Here is a 12,613-nt window from a genome sequence, read left to right on the forward strand (position 1 = left end):
AGACACGGTTGAGCAGGTAGATGATGGCGTCCTCAACTCCAAGTCGGGGCTGATAGGCGAACTGGAGGGGGTCCAAAAGTGGCTTGACCATGGGCCGGAGCTGCTCCAAGACAAGTCTCTCCAGGGTCTTCATGATGTGGGAGGTCAATGCCACGGGTCTGTAGTCCTTGGTAGTCCTTTGACCGACTGGTTACAGAAATTATGATGGATTGTAAATTCCTCTTGTTGTCAAAATAAATATTAAGTGGGTTTTTCTCATCAGTAAAATGTATCGCAGCGACTGATTGTAATGCTAAATAAATCATGCCATTACAAACAGAAAATCATCGATCTACTTAATGTTCTCCTAATTTGGGAGCTCCTGAGGTCAATGCCTTGTGTAAGTTTCCATCTAATGATGTCTGAAGTTAACTCGTAATCTATCCATCAAACATCCCAACAGATTGCAGCTCTCGGGGGCTACAGAGTAAAATACAAATTACGTCTTTTCTTAGTGATATATCCCCATAAAATCCCTCATGTAAAAAAAAAAATGCCATAATCACTGACTGTGGCCCAAGTCCAGGCAATCCCGTCTCTAATGTCTCATTAGCCTAATGCAACATTAGATTCCTAATGAGACTGAGATTTTTTCACAGTGTGGCCACGGTGGATGTTATCCTTATTAATTGAGCTTTAAGTGCGTGATCCATCTCGTGTATATCAGACGAGTCTGCCCTGCGTGGGCTACCAGCAACTGTGTCATTAAGAGATCATGATGCTTGAATGGGAATTACAGCAACCCTTCAACATTTAGTGAGAACTGAAAATCTCACACCCACTCTGATGATTTTATGGCCCTGTGTTGTTGTATGAGGTTTGCTGTCAGCAGAAGATGGGCTGCAGTGCCGACTCAGCAGAGACCTCGACAGCAGCAACATCCAATCAAGCAGACAGCGCAGGAGAGCACGGGCAAATGTTAAGACAGACAACAGGAAGCATCTTCTTTCAGTCGATGGAGAGAAGGCATGATGAGCTAATGGCTCCTTTATTTCTAAGCAATCAGCGTCATTGCTCCAGAATACAATATTGAATGTTCAAGTGCACAATATCTCTTTGTGATTTCAAGTGAGAGTGATGGTGACACTTACTGCATGTGGCTTAACAACTTCACTTAGCATAATGACTAATTACAAGCAGTGTTTGTTGGGATGTGACAGTCTTATACGCCCTCACAATAATAGCAGAAGAGGTTGGCACCACCATTAATACAGTAGCTCCAGATAACCTTCAGTCCCCGCAGAGGACTCGCGCACAATTAATTGTGTGCTCTGCTGCCTTATCAGCTCACTGACAAGTCTCCCTTTCTGCTCCCATTTTTTTTTTTTTTCATTACACAATTAAATGATTTAGTTGTCTTGACTTGAAAGAGAACAGATTTTTCGCGTCCCCCCTCTTGGGAACAAAAGGAATGACTGTGGAATGATGCATTAGTATAATGAGATGGCTCGATATTTACAGCAGGGTTTAACACAGACTGGCGCTTGGCCCGCAGCTTTTGACTCTCACATCTGGCATTGTGGAGAATTTCATTTGGGATGGGAGGGTCCTTTCCCGCCGATTTTCAGATGATATCTTCACTTTCTTTAAGCTCGTTACAGCTGAATTTCAAACAGCGTCTTGTGTTTTGTTGAGTGCATGTGGTGAGACATCGTGCGGTTTGTTACCAGGAGCGAGCCAGCGGCCAAGACATGATGTCCAGCACAAATGGGATTAGCAATGGTCCTCCCCTCCAGCAGAAAGATCCAGACCTGAGCTCTCCAGCTGAAGCTTTCACAGCCAATGGTCTAATTAAAAAAACCTGCAAGACAGGAAGCAGGAAGAGCAACCCATTGTTTCTCCTCTGACATTTCAATTAGTGGAAAACAAGGTCATATTAATTGACTGCCGTCCAATCTCATACACTGCAAAAAGTCAGCTCTCAAAAGCAAGAGAAAATACTTCTTAATAGAAGGAAAATGATCTGCCAACAGAGCAGGAGAATTTCACCTGCCAAGATTTTTTTAACAAATAAAACGATCTCATCGGAAAGAACAATCAGATATCTTAATACTCGTGCAGCCAGACTAAAAACAGGACATTTATCTGGATACAAATAAAATATCAGTTTTTTTCTCTATGTTGAAAAATGGGCTTAAAATGAACAAATATGATTGCCATCACTCAACCAGGCCCTGCAGAGTCTGAAGTTTAGGGGAAGAAAGTAACAAGTGCCCGCGGCAGCCCCAGTCATTGAGACTCAAGTGTTTCTGATAATGACTTTTACCTGCAGCAGTGTTCTGATAAGCTAGTTAAACTTGCATGGCTTCATCTTTGAGACGAGTATATACTACTGGCAGAAATGACCAGGTAGCCCTCGTACACGGGTCAGCACAGACACCTGCTCAACTGTGTGCTGGGGTGAGGGAGCCCTGCTGTTGGAAGCAGTGGGGCAAAGCGAAGCATCCATGCGGGAACCTGTGGGTGAGAGGACAATGCATTGGGTTTGAGAAACATCGTGTCTGGCCTGCCACTTAAGCGGGGAGGTTCATGTTGGTGGCTGGGAAACACTACGAAGGATGGTAATCGAGAAGTGCTTCTAGTTAAGAACTGTTTCCAAATTTTCCAATCCATCGGACTCGTATGCCACCAACTATATCAGTTCCCTTCATAGATGCTGGCATGTTTGTCTGACAGCTGCACATTGCGAAACAATGGCGTCAAACTCATGTATACGCTGCTGGAAACTTGTAATATGAGGGGATTATGGCTGGTGGTTATGGGTACTAGATGAATAAAACAGTTGTGCTGACACTGAAACGCTGTGAAGGCCTACTTTTTTCCACACAGAAAATTGATCATGAATCAATAAGGGGATCGATAAAGAACTGGGCCGATGAGCAGAATCAATAATCGCAGCTGTATCAATGAAATCTTATCAATTCCCAGCCCTAACCATGACCCTGCGATGGGCTACGCTGTCAGCTGAGGCAGACAGGGCGTCACGGTCACGCCCGGGTGCATAAAGGTGAAGCCACAGCTCACAGGCTTTCCGATGGCGGGTCGTGGTCACGGTTGGCAGTCCGTCAATGTATTGTATGATGTCATTTAAGTGTACAACATTTCAAATGACTTATAGTGCGCTCCCCAGATGTGAAACGTGTCTTTATTCTGTGCTGTATTTTATCTATGAGAATACATGATTGCTGTTCTGCACTACAGTGAATTCTATTTGTTCATTATCTGTTCTTAATACGTGAAAAGCTGAAAAGGATAAGATGCTTGAAATAAGAAATTCTGACTTTGATCAACACTGACATTTACAAAAATCTGCTTTGTCAGACAGCTTTACAATCCTGGTAATTCTAGTTTTAAGCATCAAGCTACTCAGAATGGATTATTAAGCACAGAAAAGCTTGAAACAAGTGAAATGCTCTCACGTAAAACCTGCCCCGTATCATGTCAGACAAAAACAAGCACATATCGCCTTGATTTAAGATATTTCATCGTACTTAGATTTCAGTATTTGCAGCACACCGAGGGCCTTTATGTTGCTGTCTACTTGAATGTCGTTTTAAAGTCCGCTCAGAGCGACGGAGCGCTTTTCTCCCTGGAATATTAGACAGAGTTGTTTTTTGTGATGAGCGTGTGCAGATGAGAGATTGCTGTCATGGAATATCAAGTGCTGATTTACTGTATAATAGATTCAGCGATGATGCCTCCTGCTGTCCTGCCACCTGTTCTGTCAGCCAAGAGCTGTGTCGCCTCGCACACATCCACGGCTCGTTTACCAGCTCGCAGCACTTCAAAAACAAGCACATCCCTATTAACCAGTCAAAGACTTCCAGTAGCAGCTCAGACGCAGAGAAACGCCTGACTGCATGGAAAGAGCTGCTCGCACACTTACCAGCAGTAAGATGAAATAAGTCGGGATAAGGCGAGACGTGTAGCTCTGGACGTTTGTCCGTCCAGCCTCAGTGTCATCGTGTCTCTGCTCCTCCGTATGTGACAGTGATGAAGTGCCTCAGCTGGGCTGTTTTGGCTTCTCAGTGAAAAATGAAGCCATTAGTGGCAGGGTGAGACGAGCGGAGCTGAGCAGCCGAGGCTCGTGGGCACGTGAAGGCCGTCCTCTCTTCCTGCATGTTCTTCAGTGGCCTCAACAGGGCAATTCATCTTAATCAGAGCCCGGTCCATGCAGCACTTGTACCAGACAACTTTTTTTCATTCACCAAAATGACAACCTCATCCTTTCCTTGGTAAACGAGCCGGAGACAGAAGGGTCGAGAGTCAAAAACAAGGAGTGCAGTGTTGATACAATAATATCAAGTTATATTGAAGACAAACTGATACTTTCTACATGTTGTTGATACAGACTTCTCCCAGTCTCTCTGTCATTAAACTGCTTAGTGCCTTCAGCCCTGTTTACACCTGGTAATGTATGTTGTATGGAGTGTCGATCAGATCAAAATAATATAATATACTGTTAGCATACTGTTAGCATTTCTGTCTTATTTGAGTCTCATTAGATTAGCTGTACACACAGTACCATTTGACACACAGCATGATTTTACCAAGTAGGACATGCTCCTGGATCAACATCCCACATCGCGTTACCGGACCAACATTGCAATCACAGCCCTCTGACATCATCAGTGTGCTGCTCCTGTGCTTCTCTCAAAACTCCTTTGTGCTTCTTCATAGAGAGGCCAATTTTCCACATTGAAGCCGAGACAATTGAACAAAATCCTACTGCTACTGCGGTGTTAGCAAGTTAGCTTGCTAACTAGATTGGCTTTGCTAATGAGTAAACTTGCCAATATACACGAATATTAGCAAACCAGCTTGCTAAGTAGGAAGGCTATGCTAACAGGTAAGCTGTTCACTAACAAAAAGTAAGGATAATAGCATTTTTCAGTTGCAAAATTTTCCATCCTTTTTTCCATGTTGATCCTGGATAGATTTGGTTAGGTTTATCCAGGACCACCATCATGCTGATTCTGGATAATTTGTTTATATTAACATCAGGATAGCAGTGATTGTTCTGGATCAACACCAGTGATTGTACACAGGATCATTATGATGGTCAAGATCAACATAAACAAATTATCCAGGGTCAACATGGCAGTGATGGTCCTGGATCAACACTAGCACTGCAATCTTGCAAAAAATAGTTTTGAGAAGGTCATTAAAAAGGAGGGAAAATATGTCCTTTGCAGGTCTTTGCAACTGGAAAATGATATTATCCTTACTCCTAATGTTAATGAGCAATATTTAAGCCTATTGGCAAGCTTACTTGTTAGCATAGCGAACCTAGGTAGCAAGCTAATTGCTAACCCTGCTGTAGATTACAAGGTTTTGCTTAGTGTTACTGAGGATTTTGTTTAATTGTATTAACTTCAATTTAGAAAACTAGCTTAGCGCAGAAGAAGCCCAAAGGAGTTTTGAAAAAAGTATTTTTTGATTGTAGACAATCCCTGTCCACTTGGCCAGCTGCATATAGAGACCAATGTTACTTGTCCAGCTCTGAGGATGGCTCTTACTTACTCACTTACTCTTCACCCCCTATGGGACATAAGGTTTCATTGAGCTCTCTCCGTTGCATTCGATCATTGGCAGCATGTTGTACCTCTCCCCATGACAGGCTCATCTATTCCAGCCCAGTGTCACATTTCTGTGCCAGGTGGTTTAGGGCCTTCCGGGTTATCTTTTGCACTGTGGTGTCCATCTTAAGGCAACTCTCATGATCCGGCCCTATTCCATTCTTAGCACATGGCTTGGCCATCTAAAACTTCTGTGTGTGATTTCCTTGGTGATGGAACCTGTTTGCATGTACAGTTGAAGGTTGGAGATTTTGTTTGGCCAGAAGATGTGGCATATTTGTCTGAGGCGTCCATTGTGATGAAAATGTTTCGCTTATGAGTTGTTCATATGTAAAATTTGAATCTGTGAATATCTTTCCAGCTTTACCAAAGTATACATATAGCATGATGAAGCACCCTCCAGGTAAAAACAACACATCTGGTCTTTGCAAACTGAAATGATGCATGTGCGTATTTGAATATGGAGCGGGGAAGTGAGATCCGAACACAAGTGGTCACTCGAGATGCCAGGTGTGAACAGACAGGCGTAGAGCTGTCCATTTGGGATTGGATCGCCCAAGACGCCAATTAACACCAGATGTAAACAGCCTCTACCGCTCTTTTCCTCCTCTGGCTCGCATGCTGTGTGTGTGGTATATGACCTTGGTTTACAGCTTCAATTTGGCCCAGAAGACGAGAGAGTTTTAAATAGGAATTTAACTCACACTCTCTCGCCCCTAACCTGCCTTGCGGCACTACTGGGCTGTTGACTCATGCAGAAGTTGAAGTTGCTGCCAGCGCTGTCGCTGGCAATGCATGTCTACATGTTGGGAAAGTGTGTGTGTGTACAGTATGCTGGTGTGTGTGTGAGGGTACTGCTCAGTTCAGGCAGAAATGCTGCAGCCTGTCTAGAGGTATTAACGTCTCAGCTCACCTCTTAGTGTCTGTGGTGTACTGTATGTCCAAATACGTTGTTGTAGCGACAGAATGTGGCTGTGTGTGTGGGAAATATCTGTCAGCTTTGTAGTTTATATATTTCAGGAAATGTATGCCATGCGTATAAGTGTGTATTCACTCCCAGCACTATTAACAGTGCACAGACTTTAGTAATACAACAGCCGAAAGCCAAAATCCTCCCAAATGAGACCTTGTGTTCATCTGACAATTTCTCTCCATCATCTGTGTCTCCACAGAGTTCAGTAATCATGTACGATGCGGCAAGGGTGCCATCTCCCAAGGATGGTGCAAACGGGATGGCCCAGCCCGTGGTGCCTGGAGCAGGAACAGGAGCAGCTGCGGGATCGGGAGGGCTGACGCCGACCTCAGTCCTGCAGGCTAAAACTGAGGAGGGACAGCCTTGTACAGAGGAAGAGGAGGAGGAGGAGTCCAAAGCAGAGCCCATCCTGGTGAAAAAGCCACACCGAGAGATTCTGGACCACGAGAGGAAGAGGAGGGTAGAGCTCAAATGTATGGAGCTCCAGGAGATGATGGAGGAGCAGGGGTGAGTAGCTATTGACAATAATACCTTGTGCCATTTGGTCAACTTCAAAAATATTTTGGCGACATGTTTTAACAACTTAATCGAAAATATCCACAGAGTGCGGTGATGTTTGGACAAACTGTCGCTGATTTATGGCCAGATTTGCACCAGGTCAATGCACATATTTGCAACTGGTGTCCCCCCTCTAAAGTAATTTCCAGTGATTTTACACATATGATTCAACGTTGTTAAGAAACATATCCTGTGAGTTTTGTTATGATTGGACAAACAGTTTCTGATTTGCTATGTCGTTTTTTGCATTTGCAGCACCCCCTTGTGGTCGATATGAATGAAACTTTCAGAGTATGTTTAAGTTACTTATGTGGACATATCCTGCAAGTTTTATGATGATTGGTCCAACTGTTGTGGAGTACGGTCTATTTAGGTGCAGAGCCATGCCCCTTCATTGGTCAATATGTTCAAACTTTATGTAACTATTGCTAAGCTTTGTCCAATTATGACTCATAGAAAGAGTTGGTACAAATTAGACCTGTGGTTTAGGAGGTGTTGATCAAGAATTCAAAGTGGTGGAAAAATCTAATTTGGTGGACTTTAAGTGCACTTGAGGCAAATTTGTGGAGTAAGTATAGATGGATGTTTGTAGCTAGTCTTTGCAAACTGAGTCTGTTTTTTTCAGATGCGTTTCCTTAATCCATCATTCGAAAAAAATTGTTAGGTACAGAAACCTTGTGCACTGATTCTGCACTGTGTTTTATTGATTCTGAAAATGACTCCTACATCTCCGCCTCCTGTCTAACACTTCATTTCCACTGCATGGTTCGGCCCAACTTATCTCGACTGTTTTTATGGGCGGCTGTGGCTCAGAGGTAGAGCGGGTTGTCCACTAATTGGAAGATTGGCGGTTGGATCCCCAGCTTCTCCACATGTCGATGTATCTTTGGGCAAGATACTGAACCCCAAATTGCTCCCGATGGCTGTTCCATCAGTGTGTGAAAGCATGTTAATGCTAACTGAGTAGCAGGTGGCACCATGTATGGTAGCCTCAGCCACCAATGTGTGACTGTGTGTGTGAATGGGTGAATGTGACTCAGTAGTGTAAAAGCACTTTGAGTGATCGGAAGACTAAAAGGGGGAAAACAAGTGCAGTCCATGTCAGTACCAGGTCATTTTCTTTATTTTGTTTTTCACCTCTGATAGTACCCCCTCAGTGTAGGTGGGATTCTAAGCTGATCGCCATAGCAACGCCACATGAAACTGCCATGACATTATCTTCAGCTCGACACTTTCTGAAATTCATTCACTGGCAACCAAATAACCACCAATAACCAATAACGTCTGCACTTTGTCAACTGTACGGTGAAGTTTTCCTGGCTGCCATTTTTCTTATAATCTGCATTGGATAAATAAAAAATTTACGGTCGCAGTTAACGGTTAAATCTCACCCACAAATGGATTGGAACTGTTAGTTTGGTTTAGCAATCTGGTGCCATCAATCATGCTTATGATCAAATCTCATTCATGCACAGTAACTCGTGCAAAGTTGGCACTCATCAGGTCAAAACAAGTAATTTATGACAAGTTAATGCAGTTGAGAGATTTTAATGAATCTGAATTGGAACACTTGCACAAACAAGCCTCACAGAATAAACAGGTTTCAGGAGAAGAATACAAAAAATGTTTTCGCATGAAGCCCAATATGTTTTAAACAGAAAAATTCACCAAGCGAGTAAGCACTCCAGTTGCACTGATGTCAAGTGACATTACTGTTTCCAGTGAAACAGCAGTTGTTTATCTTTACTTTACAATTCGGTTATTCGGGAGCAGGTTGGAGTGTGAGCCATGAAAGCATTCTCTGTGTGGTGGAGCGCTCGACATTGACAGGTATGTTCCTGTAGGGGTGCTGAGTTCACAAGCTGCACCAAAACATTACATTCAAAATCTGTTAGCTGCCAAAAGTCATTTTCATCGCAATTGTGGGAAGAAGAAACACACAAAGAAATAAACCCCTGCAGAGGAGTGTGGTAAACATAAGGAGCTGTGTTTTGTTAGGAAATGGTGCATAGCAGCTGTGTGTTTAGCAGCATGGTAAAAACAGGATGAATGCAGTATCAGTAGTCGTGATTGCTGGTATCTATTATGATTGGTAATGGAGGGCTGTACTGAATAGTCCAAAGCTTTGTAGCTTTTTTAGAAAAATGTCTATTCATTCTCTTATAACCAGGTATTTCTGCACAGCGACACATAAAGATAAGGCTACAGAAATATTTGTTTTGTACTGGAATTAGATTCCAGCAGTGGCTGTAGAAGATTGTTTCCGTTTCTTGTGATCCAAACATTTTATTTTTTTTTTAAGATGTTTTTTTGGGCACTTTTAGCCTTTATTTGATAGGACAGACAAGTGTGAAGCGGGGAGAGAGAGAGAGGGAGTGACATGTAGCAAAGGGCCACAGGCTGGAGTCGAACCCGGGCCGCTGCGGCAACAGCCTTGTACATGGGGCGCCTGCTCTACCACTAAGCCACCGATGCCCCGTGATCCAAACATTTTAAATTGTAATGTAATAATTTCCCAAATTCACAGCATGTTTTTATCTAATTAAACATTTAGCGTCAATCCATTTTTGAAAACAACATTTTCACTGCAGGGAGGCACCAACCTGGTCTCACAGTGGGGATGGGTATCATCAAGATTTTATCAATACTACTACTGTTATCGATACTTCTTATTGGTTTGGTGCTTTATTGATACTGTTATCTGTATTTTTTCATTTCTAAATAATTGCTTTTTAGAAAATATATTAATTGAAAAAGAAATTCAGAACAGGATTACCGGGTTTTGGTACCCATCCCCGTCTCATAGAAATACATGAAATAACCCTGACCTCTTAACACCGCATTATGTGGTACTGATGCTAAAATTACATGCTGCTGTTGTGTCAAATAGTGCTACAAGCTCAGTATGGCCTACCAGTAGCGATAGAGCGAGCAAAATCTGTTATTACCTCTATAAATGTGGTTAAAAGTTTGGGCGTGTCCTCTGGATTTTTTAAATTTTTTTATTTTTTTGCCTCTTAAATGCGCTGAGAGTATGCATATCATGTGGGTATGTCATTATCAGACAAGTTCCCTAGTTATATGACGTCACGTGTTGGGTGATAGTTAATGGTACGAGCCCACTAGTAGTAAAAAGAACAAGAAAGTCTGTGTAGGGAGGAGGTAAGGATGGATGGGTCAAACAAACACAGGACTTTCATCCAGGACACTGCTGTTTGTGTCCAGTGTGAAACAAAAAGTCAGCGATGACTTCTTTTAGTTTTACGCATTTCTGTTCTTTACATAGTGACATCTAGGGGTGAGGAAAAAATCTATACAGCATAGTATCGCAATATTTTTGTGTGGTAATATCGTATCATCACATAGTGCCAAGTATTGATTTTTTTATTAAAGGAATAATTAATATTACAAATTCTAATTGAACTTTAGGTAGCTTACTAGAATAATATAATCAATTACATTTCCAGTCCCCTAGATACATTTTGGTGCGGCAAAAAAATGCTTGAGGTGAGATGAACAGACAGAAAACTTTATCAGATTAGATAAAACAACATCAAAGACAAAGTTTTCCTTTGGGGACTTAATTTGTATCATGACTTATGTGTTGTGATAATATCGTATCATGATTCCCACCCCTAGTGACGTCATGCTACATGCTGTACTGACATCTTAACAAATGTAGTTATTCTAATGGAAACCGCTTTTTCTAAACCTAACCAAGCAGTTTTGGTGCGTAAACCCAACTGTGCCACCACGTAATGCAATGTCAAGAAGTCATTGTCATTTCACATATTTCTGTGAGATTACTGTGGAAGCCACACATCTATATTAACGGGGCGGTCGAAGAGCAGTCCAACAGCACCATAAATTGTAATAATTTAATAATTTGTTTGAGGTTTTTTTTTAGGGTGATGAAGTCATAAAAGATGATGAGACATTCAAAGCTTCACTCAAAAACTTCAATGAAAGCTTTGAGTATTTAAAGGAAGACATTCGGTACACCCCTATAATAATGTCATAGTTTTAATTCCGTTTAAAAGCAATGTGTGTTTGTGTGATGTTTGTATGATGGTAACTTTTTTGTGGAGAAAAATATGAAACAAATTTGCCATGAATCAAACTGATGTCTTGATGTGGAGGGACGCTCTGATCCTGGAGGTAAATGTTTCCTGGAATAAGAAACAGTTCCATATTAGGTGAAGGACTCTACAGGGACCATTTTGGCAGAGACCTGGGTGCTTCCCGCTTGGCCAGCTGCCCCTTTTAACATAATTGGCAATGTTCACAATCAGCAAGCCGCTGAAGGACCAGGCTTGCTGGTTGCGTGCCTGTGGAGAGACAGGGAAGCGTTGAGGAGCCTCGCTGCCGGGTAAAAAGAAGAGAACGGTGACTGTACGTGTTTTGGGATTTCTTCGCTGACCCCGGGCAAGCAGTGGGAGTTAGTTGTGACAAGAATGGCAGCGTGCTGGGAGTTGAGCCTTTAAAACTGTGAGAGACAAGGGAGAAAAAAAAACATATCATGGGGGGAAAATATTGTATTTATTTTCTGAATTCAAGCTTTTGAATTGAATGTTTTTCATGTGTGTGTGTGGCTTGGTTTGAGCAGGTGGGAGCAACAAATCCTGGATATCCCCACAACCAAGATTGCACCATGTAACTTCGTCATAAATTACAGCAATGACACAAATTTGACCCCACAATTCAATATTCAAGGCCTTTATTTGTCCCAGAGGGGCATTTGGTTTTGCCGCAGTAGCAATAAAAAAACTAGAGCTAGACACACATAATAAAAAGCACACATGCATAACCACATATAATAAAAAAAACATTAATACAGGAGCAAAGAGGTGAACACATAGAGAGAACATATTAGTGAAGAAAAAGGAAAAACAGTTATGTTTGAAGGTGTGCTGCTGATGCTAACCATAGGCCTGAGTGATATAGAGAAAATCAAATATCATAGTATTTTGACCTTTTTATTGACAACAATTTTATGTAGACTAATAATTTTAATTATTAAAATAAGCTTTTAGAAAGGTGCAGAATTAAGTTTAGCTTTATTATGATTGTGAAGAAATCATTTTAAAATTTTTGTCAGGTTTACCTCTGTGAAGGACCTCTGAGTTGAACGCGGTTTGTTGAGAATCCAAAAAAACCAAACAAAACGGCAGGCCAAGTCCTCCCAAAATTACATCTCGGACGGTCCACTACTGACTCGATGTCCTATTTCTTTATATTCTCAAGTATTACCCAGAATCATATTTCAACACTGCATAACACGATCAAAAACGTACTACTATCCAAATCAACACAAACTTCACGTCGTCTTTTACTCACAACGTTGTCCACACTCTTATGCCTGTATTCTCACATAAATTAAGTAAATATAAACGTAACCTAAGTATAGTCCACTACCATACACTATTCAGAATATACAGAAACTGTTGTGTAAACTTAAATATCC

At 41.8% G+C, this 12,613-nt stretch overlaps 1 protein-coding gene across 2 annotated transcripts in view; it reads left to right on the forward strand.

Moving 5' to 3' along the window:
• The window catches only part of srrm3 (serine/arginine repetitive matrix 3), a 131,139-nt gene that overhangs the window by 58,870 nt on the left and 59,656 nt on the right, over positions 1–12,613 (forward strand). For both annotated transcript variants that reach the window (XM_050041195.1, XM_050041196.1), the window contains exon 2: positions 6,791–7,098. In XM_050041195.1, coding sequence (XP_049897152.1) covers positions 6,803–7,098 — 296 coding nt within the window. In that variant the 5' untranslated portion in view covers positions 6,791–6,802. The remainder of the gene's footprint in view (positions 1–6,790; positions 7,099–12,613) is intronic.

Source organism: Epinephelus moara, chromosome 3 (assembly GCF_006386435.1).
Source record: "Epinephelus moara isolate mb chromosome 3, YSFRI_EMoa_1.0, whole genome shotgun sequence".
Taxonomy (NCBI): Eukaryota; Metazoa; Chordata; class Actinopteri; order Perciformes; family Serranidae; genus Epinephelus; species Epinephelus moara.